The sequence below is a fragment of the Nannobrachium achirus genome (genome assembly GCF_963921795.1).
Source record: "Nannobrachium achirus genome assembly, chromosome: 5".
In the NCBI taxonomy this organism is placed as follows: Eukaryota; Metazoa; Chordata; class Actinopteri; order Myctophiformes; family Myctophidae; genus Nannobrachium; species Nannobrachium achirus.
Window position 1 is genome coordinate 10,110,892 of NC_137814.1, and position 23,175 is coordinate 10,134,066.

The 23,175-nt window shown below is 42.0% G+C and overlaps 2 protein-coding genes across 2 annotated transcripts in view; both read left to right on the forward strand.

Annotated features, from left to right (window-relative positions):
• The window catches only part of ankrd12 (ankyrin repeat domain 12), a 54,725-nt gene extending 48,507 nt beyond the window's left edge, over positions 1 to 6,218 (forward strand). Inside the window, exons 9-12 of the mRNA XM_080726169.1 lie at positions 448 to 546; positions 1,752 to 1,895; positions 2,153 to 2,248; positions 4,697 to 6,218. Of these exons, the coding sequence (XP_080582295.1) occupies positions 448 to 546; positions 1,752 to 1,895; positions 2,153 to 2,248; positions 4,697 to 4,882 (525 nt within the window). The 3' untranslated portion in view covers positions 4,883 to 6,218. The remainder of the gene's footprint in view (positions 1 to 447; positions 547 to 1,751; positions 1,896 to 2,152; positions 2,249 to 4,696) is intronic.
• Positions 6,219 to 7,456: 1,238 nt separating this feature from the next.
• On the forward strand, positions 7,457 to 22,499 carry twsg1a (twisted gastrulation BMP signaling modulator 1a). The gene is made up of 5 exons (XM_080726117.1): positions 7,457 to 7,571; positions 8,625 to 8,785; positions 18,825 to 18,924; positions 21,308 to 21,568; positions 22,144 to 22,499. Exons 2-5 carry the CDS (start codon positions 8,660 to 8,662, stop codon positions 22,323 to 22,325), a joined length of 669 nt encoding a protein of 222 aa, XP_080582243.1. The 5' UTR covers positions 7,457 to 7,571; positions 8,625 to 8,659; the 3' UTR covers positions 22,326 to 22,499.
• The last annotated feature ends 676 nt before the right edge of the window (positions 22,500 to 23,175 follow it).

Consider the following 23,175-nt stretch of genomic DNA (forward strand, 5'->3'; position numbering starts at 1 on the left):
TGAGTTTTCCTTTCTTCTTTTTCTCTCCACTAGCATTTTTCATTCCTGGGTCAGACAGGAGCTGGATATAATACACTGGTGTTTGTCGTCTCCTGCTTAAATTTCACAGAGAAAGCGGTATGCCACATCGGCACAGTTCGGTATCGGATGGTGTCACTTAAGTTGTCCGTCACAAAATTGTGTTTTTACACCAGATTGTGTTAATCCCCCAGAGGCACTCAAATAGGGGGAAACGTTCTATATAAAACGATTTGTATTTACCGACTAATCCTTCTGTTAGTGGCCATGTGTCAGGCATCCATATGAATCCTTGTAAAGTAATGTTGACCTAATCATCCAAATAATATTCAGTGAATTGTCTACATAATTGACTGACTCTCGTGTAGAACTAATTGTCTTACTGAATATTCATTCAATTGAATGTCTGTTTATTTTCTCTCTACACAGATAACTCCTCCGCCGTCGTTACCGGAGCAGCTCAAAGAGATGTTCAAACAACAGGAAGTTGTCCGCATGAAACTACGTCTACAGCACAGCATTGAGAGGGTATATTCAAAACCTTTATTTTCGTGGATGTTTTCTTTATTTAGACGGCATGTTGTTGATTGACAAAAGACATAGCGCACATAGACATTTCCTTCTACATATCTGTCAAAAGGATAAAACACCTCAGAGCTTTTCTGGGCAACTAAAACTAAAAAACAACATGGGTACATCACATGGAACTTCTTTTTATAATGGTGGAACAAAGGGTGCATGACAATCCAAAGACTAGGGACTTTGGAGTGAGGTGGTCATCGCAAGAACCAGAGTCAGCAGTCAGCATGTCCTCAGAATGTTTGATTGACTTGAATTAACATCCACAATAAAAGCACATGCATCACTTTTTCAAGATGTACTGTAAATGAAAGTTGGTCATTGGTACATAGAAACATCCTTATCATGCTTGTAAAATGACTTCAGTTCACACAAAGAACATTAACCCTAGTGTCTGTATTTTGGGTATTTCATAACAGGGGAACATTTGGAAATAAAATAGGTGAATGTTCCTATAGCAGAGGGTGGGTTTTTTAAATTGCAGTCTTACAAGCTCACAATGTGTCTAAACCAGGGGCATAGTTCCGCCGATTTAAAATGACTCCAATACGGAACTAAAACTTCCTATGATTGGTCGCTAGTTGCGCTGTTCCCCCCCCCCCCCCGCCCCCGGCCGATCGGAAAAAGAATTGTTCTCCATTGGACCCCATTCATTTTCCCCTTTCGTTTTCTAACCTTAATTAACATTTTCATAAATACTTTATGGTTCCTATCGCTAGTTAAAAATTGCCTTTCAATCACGATTATATGCGTTTTGTGAAAATAAGGTCCCATTTATGTTAAAATTGATGATAAAGTTGCGGGGGGCGTGGCCAACTAAACTAATACCAGCCGGCTGTGTTCTTCTTCGTGTGCTGTATTTCGGGAGGCTCCGACCACATTCTCCCATGTATCTCTGCGGTTGCACGTGACCGTTGGCAGCCAATAGCATCCTCTGGTGCCTTTACAATCTATGATGGCAACACCCATGCCAAGGACCCATATTGTGTCATTTGCGCTGCATAGAAACCAATGGCTTCGCTTTGTCCATATCTTTTATACAGTCTATGGTCTAAACACAACATCTTGTAAGCTTGTAGAGCTGCTATTTTGGCTATTTGACATACAGTTAAGTATAGAGAGAGTTAACTGAAATCTTTTCTTTTCCCCCTCAGGAGAAGCTGATTGTTTCCAATGAGCAGGAGGTCCTGCGGGTCCATTACCGGGCAGCGAGAACACTAGCCAATCAGACGCTCCCTTTCAGTGCGTGCACCGTTTTATTGGACGCCGAAGTGTACAACATGCCTCAGGATGTCCAGGCAAGCAACATTGAAGTCACTTCTTGTTTATCCCACTGTCTTTGAGACGGTGGCGATGATGACCGCTGAAACCTCCGGAGCTAAAACAGACTACAGTTTTCAGCGTTGTTAACGATGCTGCGGCAGATGTTCTTGATAATGCAGATGTGTTTAATAACGCATTTGATTGTGGTTTGCTGCAGCAGCGTGAGTCTGATGTTCCCGATGATGCAGATGTGTTTAATAATGCATGTGTCTGATTTGATTTTGCTCGACAGAATGATGATGGCAAAACGTCTGTGAGGGACCGGTTCAACGCCAGGCAGTTTATGTCCTGGTTACAAGATGTCGACGACAAGTTCGATAAATTGAAGGTAAGCAGTGGTGATTCTCATCTCTGGCAAATCTGTTTTTGAGTTTTCATCATGTTGTTTCCATCCCTTTCAGCTGTCCCATGTTGTGTTAAAGCATAATTTCCTCTGTAGATAATTGACTATACTTTTTTTTTTAAAGCACTATTATGTACAGTATATCATGCATTTCTATTGACTTTCCATTAAAGGTAGGGCATTACTACAGAATATTCTAGACAACTATAGCCTTTTTATATAATTACTTTAACTGATTACGTTATAAATGTCCCTGTATTTGTGGAGTGTTGCGGTCAATCTGCAGCAAGGTAATACTGCTTCCACTCCTGACATCACAGCCTTGAGTGTGGGAAATGTTGGGGTGGGTGGATTTAGTTGTTTAAACACAATTTCCATAATGTAGACAACATTAGTGCAATTTCTGTTTCTGTTCTGTTGTCCTGTCATGTATTGTCAGCAACAGGGGCATTAAACCATTGGTTCTCAAATTGGGGACCCCCAGGGTTCCTTGAGGGAGTTCTAGGGGGTCCTCAGCTAAATGATAGTTAGGAACCAAATGGACCCTTATGGGTACAGTATGTAACTGAGAGTGTACAAATGAGTGTACACTCTCAGAATTAAATTAACATTGATTTTACAATATGAATTGGGTCCCAGACATGGAAATGCCATTAAATGGGGGTCCGTTGCCTAAATCATGTGAAACTGGGGGTCCTTGACATTAAAATGGTTGAGAATCACTGCTAGAGTCGTAAAAATCTTCTTTAAAGCTATACTATGGAAGTTGCTCAACTACTGGTCAGTAGCGGTGTGCTTTTTTCGGCCGTTTTTCGCCCGGGGTCGCCGCCGACCACCGGAGTGGGGCCGCGGACCACCGCGTCCGCCTGTGCCTCGCCGAGACGCATCCGTAGAGGGATCTCGCGTCCCTCTGCGGCATTGGGGAGTAACAGGCTAGACTCCTACAGAGTAAACGCTGTTGTTGAGGCAAGCTACTTCCTGAAAAGATGGCAAGACGCGCTGTGATTGGCCGGTAGTGTATGATCCGCGCTGTGATTGGCCGGTAGTGTATGATCTGGAGACAACGTATACGGAAGAATGCAGATGACGTAATTTTGCCACGAAATGCAACCCCCCTCGCGGCTCAGTAAAAAACATATAAAGAAAAGGCTTTCGGGCTGAAATTCACAGAGTGGGTTTTCTAAAACTTTAGCGATTTAACACATATGGTGCCAACCCCGAGTTTCCCGAGTTTGTATTGGTACTACCGCTGTGCCAACCCCGAGTTTCCCGAGTTTGGGCCGTTTTTGGGAAAAAAAAAAAAAGTTTTTTTTTTTTTTTTCAATTTTTTTTTTTTGACCTCCAGAAATGTATTAGGCATGATCGCGATCGCGAAATTGCATGTTTAACCCCCATACCAACTCATTCTTTCAAACATGGCAGCCATGTTTGTTTACATCTGAAGAAAACATAATGGCTGATAAATCATGAATGCCTGAACGGATTTCCAAGCGGATTCTTTTGTTTGAAAGCTGTGAACAGCATCTACACACGTGGTGCATCATCTAGGCATGGGCGTGCACTTTTTACACAATTGCACAATTACATGGAAGTCTATGGTAACCATGGCAACGCGAGACATTGAAGAGAAAAAATCATTGCAACATAAGTGTTAATAGTTAGGACAATTTTAAGATTTGTTTTATTGGAAAAGTTACAAAGTGTAGCTTTAATGGGTGTCCCTTCCATATCTTTTTCGATAATTGCTAAGAAGATGATGGACAGATGCAGGCAGCCCTGTTAAGCCAGGGGTCTTCAACAGAGGGTCCGGGACCCCTAGGGGGTCCCCAGAGTTACTACAGGGGGTCCTCCAAATCTTTGAGTGATAGAAACTTTTTTTTCTCCTTTTTTATATTAACCACTTGAACCCTAGCGTCCATATTCTGAGAACTGTAGCCAAAAATAGCAGATTTACAAGCTCAACGTTTGTAGATCGCTATTTTTGGCAAAGAAGTTTGGTGTAGAGGGGAAAAAGAGCAGACTAGGTACAGAGTGAAAGCTCAAGTTTATTAAGTATTGATGGTTCAAGTGGTTACATATCTGAAAACACAAATTGACATGAATCCAAAATACACTGATGATTGTGCTGTCAAACAATGAAAATGGTAAATGGTGCATTTATATAGCGCTTTTATCCAAAGCGCTTTACATAGATTGTGCATTACATTCACACATTCACGCACACATTCATACACCGGTGGCGGAGGAAACCATGCAAGGCACCAACCTACTCATCGGGAGCAATTAGGGGTTCAGAGTCCCTGCTTCATCTCTCTCAACTAAGGGGTCCTTGGCCTGAAAACGTTGAAGACTTAAGCTACATCATCTGTATGTCATATGAAGTCGCTGGGTGGTGGTGGTGGTGATGATGACGTTGTGTTCCTTCCTCCACAGACCTGTCTACTGATGAGGCAGCAGCACGAGGCGGCCGCCCTCAACGCCGTCCAGCGCCTGGAGTGGCAGCTCAAGCTCCAGGAGCTGGACCCGGCCATGTACAAATCCACCAGCATCTTCGAGATCCCCGAGTTCTACATCCCGCTGGTGGAGGTGAACGATGACTTTGACCTCACGCCGATATGACACGGGAGACAAGACGGGGACAAAACGATGCTCCCTTTGCTTCCACAGACGTCACAGGGGTGGTGGTGGGGGACAGCAGAGGCCTCCCTCGCCAACGTTCTTACGGAAAACAGACATGAAGCACTTAACAGTCAGGAGTGTGCGAGTGTGTCACAGAGAGCACTTAACAAAAAGCGAGCATTTCCCTCCAGAGCGCTTAAGGGTAAAAATAACATGTTAACCGCCTCCCGCACGGTTGGGGACCCTCTTCCACAGGCGGCAGGCTGACCTGCTTGCATATTCACAACGCTACCCCATGCCCTATTGGGCCTTACAAGGGGTCCAGGCCCAAATTTTTAGCCCAGGGACCAGTGTCCGATGGCTGGAGCCCGGCAGCGAGCTGCTGTCTGGGTAAAAATGAGTTGCAGTGAGAGACGAGAAGCACTGAGGCCTCCCTCCATTACCGCCTGCTATCGCTCTTCATCAAGCAGGGTCATAGAGCTGAAAAGATTTCATTTCTTTGTTTTTATTTTATTTTATGGTTCATTTTGTCCTTTTTTTTTATCCTCAAGTGAGTGTTCATACATGTACAGACTGTGCTCTTAATTTTTAACTTATTTTATACATACAGATTGTGCATTTGTAAATAGTCATGTAATTATTGTTTTAAACTTGTACGAAAATGAAAAGCAAAACAAAAAAGGTAATAGATATTTTGATTGTAAAACTTTTCGTTCTGTCTCATGTTTTAATGGACCAAAGTTGGTTTTTATATTGTGTCCTATTGTCCTTGATGTTTATTGTTGTTGGCTTAAATCTTAAGCATGTGTTGGCTTTTATTTTTTTCCTCTTAACCCCCCCCCCCCCCCCTCCTTTTTTTTTTTTTTTTTACAGTTTCTCTTTTTTCTTCTCGTTCAAACACAACACAGCTGGTGTTCCGTTTTTGAATTGCGATTTCAATGCTGTGCATGCGTTGCATTGTTTGTACTTTTCTTTCTTCCTGAAAAGCTGTTCTGTGGACTAAATTGTGAGGTTTTAACTGAAGTGTTCCAGCTTGGTTTTCGTTTAGTTTTTTTATTTTATTTTATGCCATGGTGTTCTGTCTTTTAGCAGCCTCACTCCTTGTGTGTTGTCCATTGTGTCTTGCGCACATTAAAAAAAAAAAAAGAAAAAGTTTGTTGTGGCTTCCAAGGTGGAAAAACATACTTTTACAGTTTCAATGTGAGATCACAACAAAACCTATTTTTTCAGCATAATGCCTTTTGAACGATAGTTCTAAAAAATATGTCTATTTTAATATTTACTTGTTACATGACATGTACATATTTGTAATATATAATTGAATAAATTTTATTGGTTGTGAAATTCAAACATGCGTCTGCATTTTTAATACATAATGTATAATGCTGTAATAGGAGCAAACAAATGAACATGCTTAGCACACTGTGTGTGTACAGTGTAATACTGTGCATATCTATCTCAATTTAATCTAATCTATCTAAAATGTCACAGAACAGCAGGCACTTAACATGTTCCGTTTTTCTTGACCCTCCGGTCTGGTTTTATATTCTTTGAAACACAACTAGGTTCGTCCAGTAGATGGCGATGTACACATTCAAAGCGTTGTGCATTCATTCAATGCAACACAGCACGGTCCACGCACGCAATGGCTGAACACAGTGATTTCATTAAAGCGCTGATTTATTACAAATAACGTGCCAAAGTAATAACATTAAATCAAGTTAATGTGCACGTGTACGCTTATAAATGTCATGCGTGAGCTTAATGTGTCCCTCTTGTATTGTACAAACTACAAACCATGGCAAGAATGTGTCTGATCACCAAGTTACAATGGAAGTCCTGTTATTTGTCAATGTAATGGTCCTGGACTGCACACATGCAGCCGATGGGACAAAACTTGACTGACTTGAAACTGTAGTTTGTGGTGTGGCCTACGTTATGTTTTCAATTAAGTGAAAGTTTGACGAAGAGAAGGTAGGGTTTTTGATCAAAGTCGATAACGGCTGTGAAAGCTAGGGGTGAATTCTATAGAAATGTTTTTGGAACAGCGTTCCCAGCGGGGGGGGGGCGTCTACAACTTCAAGGCTTCACACCTTAACGAGCACTAGGCTACTGGACCCTCATTCATGAAGATGGTGACGGAGCTCTGGATTAGATCGGGTACAAAGGGACTCCTGAATGCTTTGATTGTAAGATTGTCCACCACCATAGGCCATCATCATAGCATCCAACTATTAAAGGCGTAAGTTGTCCGTGTCCATGTGTTGTCTCGTAGTCGTAGAACACAATTTTACGCGCGAGGTTTTACGCGCACGTGTGTTGTGGAGAGAGCAGAGCAATTCGTGCTACAAGTCCAGCACTTTATCCATGATAACGTAGACTGGATCGTTCGGTTCTCTTGTTTTTATCCGCCTGGATTCTCTCTTTTAGAGGCATTGCTGCTGTTCACCTGGAGCCCCGGCGGTGCCTCCTTCTCTTTTTTTTCTTCTTGAAAATGGAGCGTGCGCCTTTAAGGCGCCCGACTGCCTGTCGCTTTGTGTTGCGGAGAAACTGACGCCCTCTGGACAGTGTGGACACACAACTAACTCCATCCTGGAAAGAGGAGAAGTTTTTAAAAAAAAAGGGGAAAGCCATTGTCCTGTCTGTCCTCCTCTTAAAGAAGAAGACCTGCGCTCGTCGCGTCGCTGTGGTAAGTTTTATTTGTGATCGTCATAATAATTACCGATCTGCCCACGGGGCAAGCAAGTTTATGTGCGTGGAAAGTGAAACGGGAGTCCTGAGTTTTCTAGCTGTGGTGGTGGTGGTGGCGATGAGCAAAAAAAAAGAGGCAATCGTACTAATGTTCCTCACATGTTTTCTCTCCATTATGGGCAATGACTGCACATTGTGCAACAACAGATCCGTGTCACAGGATGGGACGAGTGTAGAGATCACTTTTAGCTCCTTGGAATTAGTAGGCCTTGCCTAGTAAAGTTGTAGTTGCCGAATGTAAGTTAGTTGTATCTGATAAAGGCTGATGATGTCGCCAGATGTGTATGTATGTTCTGAAAACCTGTGCATCCTGTGATAGTTCACTTAAAAATGCGCGTGCATGCATAGGCCTATAACACGTTATTAATTATAGCCTATTTATGGGTGCAAACATGTTATGCGCCAGCTTAGCTACATTTGCTGTCTTGACCTGAGTAGTAGAATTTACGAGTATCCACATTATGTCGTACACAGTAACATTCTTTATCCATGTGTTCCTTATTTTCTGATTCATGTCTAACTCAAGAGTGTAACATTTTAACCAAATGGACACTTACGTGGTTACATTATGTTCACTTTAAATGAACACTGATGATGTTACTGTAGGCTATATATCCGTGTGTGTGTGTGTGTGTGTGTGTGTGTGTGTGTGTGTGTGTGTGTGTGTGTGTGTTTGCACCTAGATATCATATTAGTATAGTAGGTTAACAGCTGCACCATACTTTTGACAGAGTTGGGTTTATTTTTCCATGTCATCTGTCTGTCTATCTTGTCTGTCTGTCAGACAAGATAGACAGGGACATAGACAGGGACATAGATAGGGACATAGGGACAGTCAGTGTTGTGTTGTTACCTGTTAGTCAGTCAGTAACACTGGTGTATGATGTGGTGGTTTGGTGTGTTTGGTGTGTTGGCAATGTAAACGTTACTCATGCCAATAAAACCCATTGAATTGAATTGAATTGAATTGAATTGAATTGGTGTACTGTAGGTGTTCCAGAACATTGCTGCGGAGGAGCCCTCAGGATGAGGCCTGTTCACCTTCTCATCCCAGCCATGGCTGCCCTCCTCTTCCTCCTGTCAGGGATATCCGTGACATCCGGCTGCAACAAAGCCCTGTGCGCCAGCGACGTCAGCAAGTGCCTCATACAGGTGAGCTTTGGTTTACCTCCCCCGGTGTTTTCCATTGTCAAGCCAGGTGTTAGAAGTCTTTGCCTGAGCCTCTGACGCTGAATGGCTGGATTTGCACAACAATTGTGTAATGCATGTACCTGGTGGTCACGCTGATTTCTTCTTGAGTCACACAACCAGTAAGTGTTGTGGGAGGTAAAGTCACCTGATTTTGGTTTAGGTCCTTGAAGTGGAGTTTAAAGCCTCTCCACTTTTCTTTTAACTTGATGCTGGTTATTGGTAACATCCCTGTGGGATGAAACTTGTTTCTTCTACTTGCATCGACATTTGAATCTTTCGAAGAAGAAACAACTTCAGATAATAAGCCTTTGATGAGATCCTTTAACTAACAACAGGTCTGTTGTTTATACTTACATAGCTTAATTGCTTTTTAGCTGATCGGTCACTTTGTTTAATAAAAAAATAAGAAGGTCCATTTGAGTGCAGCCAGGCAAAAGTGTCTTTCATCTTCGAGCTATCAGGTTTTCCCTGCATGTGAACAGTGACTGTTGTTTCTCTAAAAAGTAAGAACAAAGATGGAATTTCTGCCCGGGCCTGCATTCAACTGCACTTTAGCTGAATCTGAACCACGGCCAAAGAGAGACGAGACAGAGTAACTGAGCCAATTTCAAGATTGCACCATTTATTTGGCTTGATATTACAAAGTAATTGATATTACAAAGTAATATCAAGTAATATCAAGTCACTGCTATATAGTTATATAGTCACTGTTATTAAATCACACTTTTTTATGTGTAGGATATCAGTCATTCAACTAATCAATCAATCAAAACTGCCATGCTGATTATGCTGATTATTTCTTTGCAGTGTGGCTCTGGCTGCTATAATTTACAATGAGAACACTGCTAATATAAGAGGAATAACTCAACAGAGGCAATGTCAAACAAATTACATAAAAATAAAGAATACACAACTTTTGTTGAGTTGAGTCTGTAAAATCTGTTTTGAAATGGCTCAATAGTACAGTGGATAATATGGGCATTTAAAGATTCAAGGACCTTATTTGTCATATAAATGTCACAGTGAAATGTTGATGGGCCTGACTGCACCAGAATGTGCTGCAAGTAATGTTCAACATATATAACACAACATATAAAGTAGGTAATAAAAAAGTTATAATATAAGTAAGGTAGTAAGGCATTGGTGTGTAGTGAATAATCACTAGGATGTAATGAATACCGCGTCAACTTGTGAAACTAAGCAGACACACACACACAAACAAAACCAGAAACAGGACATGGGAAGATAGTCAAGTCCAACACCGCTGGATCCTAACCTTGAGAAGTAACATAGAATCTGTGTCCAGGTACAGAAGAATGCAGATACAGTGCATTCCTCTTGATAAGTCAAGTGAAGTTCTTGAAAGGGATCCCAGAATGACTTTCCCCACAGCCCAAGGGAGGATTTATCCCTCTGTGTTCTCTTTGTGCAGGCCTATACCTGTGGTTTTTAGGTGGTTTGACATAGTTATAGCCATGGCCCAAGAGATATCATTACAGGACTGTTAATCATGTTTAAATGTGCAGTACAATAGTGCATAAGTACTCCCTGGGTCAGGCGAGGGATTGCTTGTGGCCTGTTAGATTTTCAGTCTGCACCTATTGACTGGGTTGACGTCACTTTCTCTGTGCAGTCACAGTTTCCCTCATGCCCGAATATTACCCATCTGGGTGATTTTCCATGGAAAGGGATGCTACCTCCCCTGTGTTAATAAAAAACGGTGACATCCACATGCCGTGTTTTAGGAAAAGATGAGAAAGCCTTGCTTTCTGCCTTCCTATTATCTGCTATGCTGGACCTGGACAGTTCAGGCAACTGCTGCTGCTGATGTTAGGTTTGTTTTGTCTGAGTGTGTGTGTGCGCGTGCATTGTGTATCTGTACGCATGCACATGAATGTGTCTGTTTGACCCACTATGTGTTTAGTGGTTCTGCCTTGGCCATTAACGCCTTCATGTAGCACTGTTAGCACTCATTATTAATCTATAATCCGTAGTACGGCGCTGTTGCTTGCCAACAAGAACTACAATGATTTACAATCAGTCAATCAGTCCTTGTCAGCATTGTAAGCAACACTCCATGTAATGGAGTCTAAATTATGGTTAGTTGCCTTTTAACCTTGGTTTTTCCGATTGTAAAGTAAGCCTAAGATCTGATCGTAGCCTCCGAATAGACTGGATTCTTGGGATTGATAGTGAGCTATATAAAATAGGTATATACAGTAAACTCTTCAAGTATTTATTGGATATTTCTATATTCAGACTAGTGGTAAAGAACAGGTTAATAACTTGACCCAACCTTTCCAGTGGGGTCTGTATCTCGTGATGGATGCTTGCTGGAACAAGCTCTCCTGCCAGTGTTGCCATATTTTGTGAGAGAAATAAGCAACCAGGTCTACAAAAACAAGCCCATATGAGTTTAACCACTTGTTTCCTATATCGGCTAATTGAAAATAGCCGATCTATCTGCTATTTTCAAAAAATTTGAGACATTTGGAATATTTTTTGAAAGATTGTATGGGGGGGGGGGGGGGGGCAAATACATATTCATTTTGGGAGGTCCTTGACATGAAACAGTTTGAGAAACCACTGGTTTAAGCAACATTAGCAAACAAGCCTAAATAAGCAACTATACGTACACTTAAGAGAAACAAGCCCCCCAAAAAACCGCAAACCCGCAACTACCGACATTTAAAAGCGACTTCACAGAAAAACAGGCCAAAGTCACTTATGATAAGTGGACGTGGCAACACTGTCTGTGACCTCGCCGACACAGACCTGCTAGCTGTCAGGGGCAGCAGCATGGCCAGCCGGGGTGCTCCCCCCTCCCCCCTCCCCCCTCCCTGGAAGCTCCATGTTGCGGGTGATTAGTGAGATATGTTGTCTCCACGTTCACTTACACTCTCCTGCCATCTCAAGTCATTTGTCTGGATTCCCCAAACCCCCCCGAGGGGGAGAACATGAGAGGGAGGGTGTGTGAGTGCGGGGGAGATGGTAGGGTCACGAGGAGGTGTGTGTGTGTGTGTGTGAGAGTGTGTGTGTGTGTGTGTGTGTGTGTGTGTGTGTGTGTGTGTGTGTGTGTGTGTGTGTGTGTGTGTGTGTGTGTGTGTGTGTGTGTGTGTGTGTGTGTGTGTGTGTGTGTGTGTGTGTGTGTGTGTGTGTGTGTGTGTGTGTGTAACACCCTCAGTGCCTGTAAAGCTAGTAGAGAATAAAGGCTCATTTATATGTTGTCACGCACCGGAAATAGGCGATTTAGAAACTGGCAACAGCGGCGCACCTCTGTGCGTTGTTGTGTGAGCTGTGGATGGGTTGTTTTCTGTGTACGACTCCGACACAATTCAATTTTCAATTCAAAGGAGCTTTATTGGCATGAGAAAACATACGTTTACATTGCCAAAGCAAGTATCACAAATACAATAAAAACAGTTGAAAATGGGGAACATATATACAGTTGGAGGGGGTACAGCATTGTGCAAACAGAGCTATGTCGCATTGTGACATTTTATATATATATACACAGGGTACAAATAGCAGCATTATTTTCCTCAAAATGCATTTAAAGGTATCAGCTCTGTTTCATACTGTATGTGCAGTAGGTCTAGATGTCAATCCGACACACAACTCAGTATAAATCAGGCTTAAGACGTGGGGCAGGTTCCACAAATGTCTTCTGAAAAATATAAGTTTTTTCTCTTTGTGAGTGGTTCTCAAACTTTTTCATGTCAAGGACCCCCAAAATTATATGTATTTGGTCACGGACCCCGTCTCAAAATATTTTGTTCTAGGGAGGGACCCCCAGAAGCAAAGATTTGAGTTCAAATTATTAGCCTGAAAAATATATATCTTTGCAGATTAGCGGAGATTTAAAAAAAATAGCAGATTGCGCGGCACCAAGTGACACGCCATGAACTTGTTTTTATTCTATTTTTGAATAGCCAAAGTATAAAATAATGGTTAACGTGGTTAAAATCTTAAATGGTGACCACAGTGACTGGTCTTAACAGTAAGTTAATTGTGGGGCTGAATTTATACTACATTCCATTCCACATTACTCACCAAAGATACTGTTATAAAGGGCAAGAACACTTTCATAGAGGTTTGGGTTGTGTACATGGCCATAATGTAACTCCAAAGGTGGGCAAGAAACCTAGTAGCCTAATGTTTGTTTTTTTAAATACAAATGTCAACTTCTTGTTGGTTTTACAATTTGAAGTTGTGGATCCAGATCCACGGATACAGTCTGGGTTTTCTTCCTAATAAAAATAGAAAAATCTACAGAAAGTTGACATTTTAATTAAAAAAAGTACTGGGTTGTGTGATGTTCTATACTGTCAGAACCAGCTTTGTTTCGAATTCCTTTACAGGCTAAAAGAGTGATTTTGAGAGCTGTTAGGTCGTGCAATGTAAGTCAATGAGGAGCATGTTTTGAACGGTCAATTTCTAATCAGTGGAGCAATATTTTTTGGATTTCTCGCCCACCTTTGGAGTTACATCATCATGGCAAGGTAACTACACAACCCACCCCTCTACCAAAGTGTTCTTGCGCCATTCTTTTTCGAGAATAAGTCACGGTCATACGGCAACATACAAATGTGTCTTTTTGATTGGCCCGTCTGCCTGCATGCAGCCCAGCCAGCTTTGTCCTGACCCAGCCGTTAGACGGAGGGTGGGGCAGCAGTTTCAAAGTTTCACAGCAGCCAGCGCTCAGCAGGACATGGCAGCACACGTTCACTCTCTCCCTCCACACACTTTCTCTAACGACTCCCCTTCCCTCTCCCCCTCGTTCACTCTTGACTGATTGCGGTGATTTCCGCCGGAGAGCTACCACTTGTTGCTAGGTTAATAAGGCTTTTAGTTTAACTCCATCCATCTCAGTTAAAGGCCTCGTCGGCCGTTGTAATGTACATAGCGCTGCCAGCCCATGCCGGCTGACGACCTTGTGATTCCAATTTTGGGCGTTTTCCACCAATTTAGTTGAATTGGAGGTTTTTAAATGCAGGCTTCTTCGAACCCTATAGGCCCCATAAAGTGAGAACCATATTCAACATCGCCGGTATGGTTTAAAAAAAACGTTGTCAGCAATTGGAAAAAGGTTTTTAATTTAAATCAGAGGTTTGAGAAACAACGATTTAAATGATTCCTTAAGAAAAGGTGACTTCTTGGAAATGGAACGTGCTGTTGTTTACGAACTGGCTGCGTTGGCGTTATTATGCGTGCTGTACATCTGAACAGTTTCCCACCATGACGAGTCAGTAATCACGCCTATAGGATCAGATCTGGATCAGAGATGGGGCAAGGAGGCCAGAGATTTAAGCCCGACTGTGTGTGGCTCAGCCATCACTCACTGGTGAGTCACCGAGGGCCTTTTATCTCGCCTCCGCTGTGTGTTTATGTTTAGGAGATGGCTTCTCCCCAGGCACAAAGGAATGGCCAGAAAAGGAGACAGAGAAGAACAAACAGTGAGGGAGAGGGAGAGAGAGGGAGAGAGAGAGAACGAGAGAGAGAGAGGCAAAGAGAGAAAGAGAACGAGGGGGGGGAGAAAACAAGGTATGAGAGAAACGGTCTGAAGGAGAAGAAAGGGACAGGAGAGTTAACAAGGACCCCGAACAAGGGAGGGGGTGAAAGCAGCCATGTTCTGTTCACCAGGTGTTTTTGTGTACCCACTCACTCTCTTTTCTCTCCCTCCCTCCCTCCCTCTCCCTCTCTTTCTCCCTCGCTCCCTCCTTCATCGCTGTGACCTTGACTTGGAGGAATGCGCTCCCTTCTCTGTCAGGAGAGGAGTGTTGGTGAAATAGAGACTGGCAGAACGACCCGACATTACTCCTTGCCTGGTTTCACTCCGTGCACACAGCAAAATCTGGAGTGTTCATTGAACTCCAGAGATGGTCAATTTTGACGTTCTTTGAGTTAACTGAACACTGTGTGGCCATGCCAATAGCCGAAAACCTGGCTTCGGTTTATTGAAGGAATGCTGGGTGCTTTTTGTATCCCGCCTCTGAATTTTCTATTTTATTTTCTTGACGCAGCCTGTATACCCTTCAGATATGATTGCTGCAAGAAGCCCAACCTGAAAAACACAGATGGTCGAGTTGAGGGTAGGGCAGGAGTTCGTTGCATGTTTAGGATCGTTTTTTTTGTTTGCGAATCCTGTGACAATATGTAAACATCTCTCGCTGAGGCCTGAAATCCACTGTGCTGTGTTTTACAATCAAACCTCTGTCCTCTCTTTACACCCATACAGCGATGACACATTGGAGCAAGACGAAACAAAGACTGAAACATTTTCAATTCATAAATAGCTAAAATAACTAATCTAGGAGCTCACAACGTGTCACGATGTGATACATTGTGAGCTTGTAGATCAGCTATCTTCACTATACATCTTTAGAAAAAAAATAGAAGAATATAAACAAAGCATACAAGGCATAACTGGTTACAGTAATAATTAAGTAATAAACACGTGGGTGCGACTACATTTCAGTCAGACATAATATAAATACCATCTGTCGTGTCTGCATGTTTAGACATACAGGTACATACATTCAAGTCATTTAACATAAGCCATAAAGGGGGTTACAAGCATGTACAGTATTGAATCTATATTAACCATTACACAATTTTCAATTCAATTCAAAGGAGCATTATTGGCATGAGAAAACATATGTTTACATTGCCAAAGCAAGTGTCACAAATAATAATAAAACAGTTGAAAATGGGGACACACTGTAGCTACACTTAATCATCTCTGTTCTCCCTCATAATCACACAGTCGTCCTGTGTGATGCTGGGTCCTTTATGTTGGATAGTGTGGGTGGAGGTGTGTTGCTATCTGTGTGGAACTCCTTTGCATAATTGTCTTTGACTTCACATCCCAGATTTGTTTCATTTGGCGTACAATAAGTCAGTGTGTACGGTACACATCTGAATGGACGCACACTCACAAGCACACGCACACACACACACACACACACACACACACACACACACACACACACACACACACACACACACACACACACACACACACACACACACACTGCGGCCAGTTGGCTAGACTAGACTGAACGTCATGTGATGGCTTGTCACATTGTAAAGTTCATGAAAACAGTTTTGTTTATACTCGTATGAAGGTTTGACGTGCCGGAGCATGTACTGTACTGGAGTGAGTGAGTGTACAGTTCATTCTGTTAACAGAAAAGCCTTCATAAAAGCTTGTGATGAGTGTTTGTTTGTTGTGCACTGCTGCATCACATTGTGGCATTTTTGCGTGAACTCAGTTAAGTTCCTCTCAAAGGACACTGATGGTCTGGAATAGATTTCTGTTGTTATTTTCTACGGGCTTGAAGCTACTATTTTGAGTTTGCGCTTTGGAGGGTGTCACACATCCAGATAGATACCAGTGGTGGAAAAAGTACTCTTCTTTACTTAAGTAAAAGTATCAATACTGTAATGTAGAAATACTCTGTTACAAGTAAAAGTCCGGAATTCAAAATGTACTTGAGTAAAAGTACGAAAGTATTGGCATCAAAAAGAACTTAAAGTACCAAAAGTAAAAGTAAAAAATGTTTGAAAATAGCAGATCTACAAGCTCACAAGCTCACCGATGCGACTGGTTGTGAGCTTGTAGATCGGCTTTTTTCAAATAGCCAATGTATAAAACAGGGCTAAAGTGGTTAATGTACGTTTTATAATATTATAATATATATCTGCAAAGTAACTAGTAACTAAAGTTTTCCAATAGATGTAGTGGAGTAAAAGTACAATATTTGGAGTGTTGGAAATTGGAAATACTTAAGTACAGTACTTAAGTAAATGTACTTAGTTACTTTACACCACTGATAGATACCATACATACCATGTGATGATGTACAGTTCAGCTGTCTTGTAATTTCTTCGTGTCCGGTAATGGCTGCTGTACGTGCTGGACGCGAACCTGCTGTTGCTCTACTTGTTGACATTTTAATGGTATGTTTCCTGTTTGTATGTGAAGATGCTGTAGCGTGTACAACGTGTTCTGCGTGCAGCCTGTCTTCTAGGTCCAATAAAACTGCTCCCTCCAACAGACGCTCTGTTCAGATCCTATACTTAAACCATTTAGAACGGGTACACATTTTGTGTATCATTATTTTATGCTTTAACTATTGAAAAATAGCAGATATACAAGCTCACAGCGCGGCACCGAGTGCCGCGCTGCGAGCTTGTAGATCAGCTATTTTTGAAAAATCGTGAAAATGAGAATTTTGACCCGATTCTATAAGTAATAATAATAATAATAATAACTTTATTTATATAGCACCTTTCTAGACATAAGCCACAAAGTGCTGCACAGGCAAGATAATAAAATATCATAATAATAAAACAAATTCAAAAGAAGCAAGAAAACACAGGATGATCTAACATAATTACAACAAGTGTATATAAGCAAAATAAAACAAAACAAGCAAATGCTAAAAAGAACATAAGGTTGTTTACAGGAATGCTTTTTGGAAGAAATAGGTTTTTAAAAGTGATTTAAATAGCCCAAGGGACTCTGCAAGGCGAATGTTCTCGGGTAAAGCATTCCACAGTTTCGGAGCTCGGACAGCAAAGGCCCGATCACCCTTAAGTGTCTTTTTGAATCCTTCTTAAGGTTTTTGAAAAAAAAAAACTACCGGTATGTTTCTACGTCAGCAATCTGGCCAGCCATCGTCAAAGAAAAGGTCCTTTTCACTTAACTGGAGCTCAGTTAGTCTGTTCTTGAGAGTCTACAATGTCAGTGGTTCTCAAACCTTTTCATGTGAAGGACCCCCAAAATGATATGTATTTGGCCACGGACCCCCATCTCAAAATATCTAGTTCCAGGGACCACCCAGAAGCAACATTTGAGTAACAAACGTTCGCTTTGACAATACATATAGTCAAAGATTTGCACACATTTTCAGGACTTTTTCAAAAATAGCAGATCTACAAGCTCGCAGCGCGGCACTCGGTGCCGCGCTGTGAGCTTGTATATCTGCTATTTTTCAATAGTTAAAGCATTCAATAATTCTAGGCCTAAATGGGTTAAACAGATGCAGACTATATCTGTTTCCTTACGGACATGTTGTAGTGTTTTGGTAAGAAGAGAAGAGGTGAAAAGTTCAATGTTGTTCATATAACTCTTGTATTTATTCTCTCCACAGTGAGCATTTTGTATTATGTGCCTCGTTGTGAATAACTGTTTATTACAATATTACTTTCCATAGCTGTTAATACAATGATTGTATTTATTTTCCCCACAGTATAGCATTACTTGTATTATGTGCCTCAACAGGATTATCTTTTTGAATAATTGTAATTACTTTCCACAATTAATAATAATAAACAATTCTACTAACAGTAGAATAAATGGATACAGCAACTTTTGCAATACATTGTTTAACTTTGACCAGGGCCCAAGCTTTGGATCTTTGGGTGTTAAAGATATTATTTGATTAATAAAAAGGATATTTCTTATTGGCATAATGTTTGCTGAGAAAATTCTATGACAAAAGATTGCACATGAAAGTGGTCCCAATTCATATATTTTTTTAACTAGCCAAAATCTAATTCTGATCTGCTCAGAGACAGAGAGGGATTCAAAGTTTTGAACACTTGAAATAGTCACGATATTAAATCAGAAGCTATTATTCATAAACCGCATAGAAGGCATTAAATAATTATCAAGACCAGGAAAAACCAGTGTCATGCTATCTGAAGCTCACAACGTGTCGTGAGCTTATATTGGTCGGCAATCTTTTGGCAAAGAGATTTGGTAGAGACTGAAAAAGGTTATGTTATTTCCAGGTCCGTTTGACCAATTATAGAGAGTTTTAGAGGTGATATGCAGCTCTGCAAATAAAAGGTGAATTGATCCCAGTGCATGGCGGAGGATAATTTCACGATAAATTAAAATCTCCATGATATGATTATTGTGAATGTTTTTTTTTTTATCACGACCCCTGGTGCTTTGCTGATGGGTGTCTCTGTGTGTGTGTCACTACAGGAGCTGTGTCAGTGTCGACCGACCGATGGAAACTGCTCCTGTTGTAAGGAGTGCATGCTGTGCCTGGGGACCTTATGGGAGGAGTGCTGCGACTGTGTGGGTGAGTGGCGCCTCGTGACCCCTTCATTCGCCATATCCTAATTATAGCCGATGCCGAATGAGTCAGCGTATTATTTTTAAAATAGGCAATTGATAAACCACTATTTGTACGAGTAAAAGAATACTATGCTTAGAGCGCCGTTGACGTCACAGAGGATTAAAATAAATCTTGATCCTCATGCTCGGAGGCAACGCAAGCTCCTGGGTTTAGAGAATTGTAATGCTTCTAGTACGCTGCATATGCTGTATACTATTTGAGTGACTGGGGGCGGTTATGTACTTTTCCTGCCCCCAAAATAAATAACTATTTGGAGAATAACTCCTCACTTGTGTAGAAAGTGCCGGTAGAAGAATATGGCCCTTACATTTCTAGTGCACTTAACATTTAAAAGGTGTGCCGGGTTTGAAAAAGAGCACCAGATAAATCTTGAGTGTGACGTGAGGAAGGCCAGACACTCTGGAAGACAGGCCTCAGCCTGGAGGTTAATCCAGGGTAGATTCCGGAGCGAATACTTTCAGCTACCCATCAACCCTGGTTACGGCCAACTGTTCAATAGGGCTACAGGAAATTAAACTAGCGCTAGCTAGCAGCACTTACCCAGATGGGCAGGAAGTCCCAGACAGGAGGTTCAGAAGATCAAAGAGAAGCCGGAAGCGAGCGGGAGAGGGAGAGAGGGAGAGAGAGAGAGAGAGAAGGAGGGCGACCTCTCCCAAATGAACTCTGACCTCGCTCTCTCACCAAGGCACAGTGGGGAGTGAGCTAAGTCACACAGGGTGAAACGGGGAGATTTGCTGAACGGAGCAGTGTTTTAAATCTCAAAACCCTCCCACTCCTGAAATCTCCTTCATACTTACAGGTTGTTTCTTTTTTCAGATGTGTTTTGATAGACAGATATTGGTGCAGGTGTTGACAGGCAGGCTTTATTAAAGCTCCTTCATGTGTAAGGCGAATGAAAGCACATGATGATGACACAGCTGAGCGCTGAAACCCACTGCTGCTATACAGATGTTTTGCGGCGAAGGAGTCTTTGCTCCGGGAGCCAGGCTTTACAATACGCAGATGACTAGTACCTCGTAGCTTCGTGCCAATGTATAGATTCCTCATTTATATGATTCCTTGATGGCACTGTATCTACATCAACATTTCAAGTAAATTTCCACTCTCAACATGATTTCTGTGCCGAGCGCCGTGCTGCTTTTGAAGTGCGTATCTGTGAGTGCTTAAAGGCTACGGGTGCAGCCCAGTAGAACAGCGGTGGGGAAAGAACAGTTTGTATTTTAGAGGATGGGAGGACCCGTGTGTATGCTTTATCTGAAACAGCTGTTTCCCCCCTGCTTTTAGCGTAGGTTTGTAATCCAATTCTTGGTCAAATTCCGCTCACCATTAAATGATTTACCCATTAGCCCTTAATTCACTTTACCTCATTTAGGGGGGGGGGGGGGGTTAGGAGAATCATATTTGAGGCTGCAGACAGAGACATTGTCAAAATGATTGCTACTGTGTTTGGAAATTAAATGAAGTGTTTAAATGGCACTTGATGTAGGACAAGTACAATATGTTTTTGACTGGCATTTGATTTAGTTTTTGTTTATCATAATTACAAAAAGTGTTGTTGCTGGTGTGAATTAAATGTAAAGTCCAAGTAATATATCAGTAGGATGATATTGGCTTAATTTCTTTAACTTCATGTTGTCTGATATAACAACTAAAGCAATACATAATACAGCCTGTTAAAGCTAGAGGGAATTTCTGTAGTTTTCAATATATCAATACTGTATATGCCAGCATAAGTAGACTTAGGAACAGTTTTCTCCACCAGGTTATAAGACTGCACCTCTTGTGGTATTATGGCCTTGTATGCTGATTTGAGTTTTTAAACCGTTTTTAACCTCAATCTAGTATTGTTATTTAAATATTTTAGTTTTATCGTGTATTATGGAGCACCCCAACATAAGTTTGTCACTGACTTTTGTCACTGACTGATTGTGACCATAAATTAATTGAATCTGGAATATTTATGACAACTGTCATGTCATTCATGCATGCATGCATATTACACTTAATACACTTGTTTGCTACTGTAGCTAGTTAGCCACGTACGTAGCTATATTTTTCTGGTTATCTGGTTTGACCACATTTGAGGGATCCCTGCTAAAAAAGGGATTGCAAATATCGGACCGATACATCATTGTATCGTTATTTATTTCCAGATATAAATATCAGCGTTGGCCGCAAATATCCAATATCAGGCGGGCTCTAAAATGAACATAATGGATTCATCCAACTTTTGAACCCAAGACATTATGACCGGCTAATAGCATTTTAATGACTCTCTGCTTTCCCCCCCACACGTTTATTTACTTGTCCTGTGGTTGTTTACCAGGCATGTGCAACCCCAAGAACTACAGCGATACTCCAGCCACCTCCAAGAGCACGGTGGAGGAGCTCCACCGGCCCATCCCCTCTCTGTTCCGAGCCCTCACCGAGGGCGACGCGCCCATCAACATGATGGTGGTGTCCTTCCCCGTCGCAGAGGAGCTCTCCCATCACGAGAACCTGGTGTCCTTCCTGGAGAGCCTGGACGACCAGCACCAGAACGTCTCCCTCCCCGGCAACAGCATCCATGCTAGCTACGACACGCAAGGTAAAAAAAAAAGCACATGGTTTCACTGTGAGATTAAGCTGTCAACGCAGGAAAACGACGTACTTCCACACATCAACACGGCTGTTTGTTTGAACTCGTGACTTAGCACGCAAATCTGTGGAAGATAAACAATAGCTGTTTAATATTTACGCTAAATGCCCCCCTCACATGGAAGGCAGCTGAGGACTTTCGAGCCCGTTGTTAGTCATTAGTGTTTGGGATGGCAACGTGGTTATAAACGTTGTACCGAAGCCATTTCTTATTTTCTTCTGTGGCTGTTTTGGCTCTCTACTCCTCCTGACCCAGTGCTTATTTACTATAAAAAGACACACTCATTCAGAGAGAGTTCCCACAGAGCTTAGCTGTGAACTCATTAAGCCCAATGAAACATATGGTCGCACTTAGTAGCTGTAAATGTATTTTCCTCCGCAGTAAAAAACTGCAACGTTGAGGGCTAATGTTAATTGCTTTTATATACGCTCCAGATTACATGCTTGTGTTCCGTTTTTACCTGTCTGAGACTTCCTGTCCATCTGGGTTTGTGACTCACGACGTCTCCTGTCCTTTCTCCGCAGATAACATGTGCACGGTGGTCTACTTTGACGACTGCGTGTCCATCCGCCAGTGTAAACTATACTGCGAGTCCATGGGGGGCTCCAAGTATCGCTGGTTTCATAACGCCTGCTGCCAGTGCATCGGCCCGGAGTGTCTGGACTATGGCAGCAAGGCTGTGAAGTGCATGAACTGTCTCTTCTGAAGCGTGGGCACATTATGTCTGGTACTAGATGTCTGGGCTATACCAGAGGACTGAAGAATATTGGGAGTCCATGACTGATATGTGCTAACATTTACCTTGTAAAGTAATTCCCTCCACCCCCCCTTATCTCCTATAAATTGTTTTTTATTCTGCTGTTACGTTTAACTGTATATTTTCTAGATGCGTTTTCAATATAGTGTGTTTTTTTTGTTTTGTTTTTGTTTTTAATAGAGGTGTATATGAATAATGTATTTTTACAATAATGCTCTGCTAAATCCCCGTGTCTCATGCCAAATAAAGAAATGTTTGGTGACTTGGCATCTGTGGTGTTAAATGTGCACGGATTGTGTGACAGAATGTGAGCCGCTGTATGTTGAGCTGAAGCCTGTGTTCCAAACGTTTAACCTCTCATGCCATATTCCAAAAATAGCTAAAATAGCCGAAGTACAAGCTTGTAGATCGGCTAGTATTTTTCACGATTTTGGAAAACGTTTTGTTGTTTCTCTGCCTATAATGACATGCCCCAAATAGGGCCGACGCCAGGGCTAAAGTGTTTAAAGACCCGTACAGTATACTTTATGAAAGTTAAACAAGAGTTGAAAATGGCATGATGGAAATGTTTGTGTATCCCCGGGTTTTTGGGACAGGCGGCTCCTGGGAGACCCAGTCTGCCGCTCTAATCTTAGCTTAGTGTTACCCGTGTCAGGAAACGCATCATTTCCTGGGGAAACAAAGTTGTTATTATACCATTCAGGCCCACAGGTGTTCCAACAGAGCCGGCCGAGCATGTCATGCGAGTGGAGCTGTAGACTAGAGGGGGCGGGGGGGTCGAGCGCTCGGCTCGCTGATG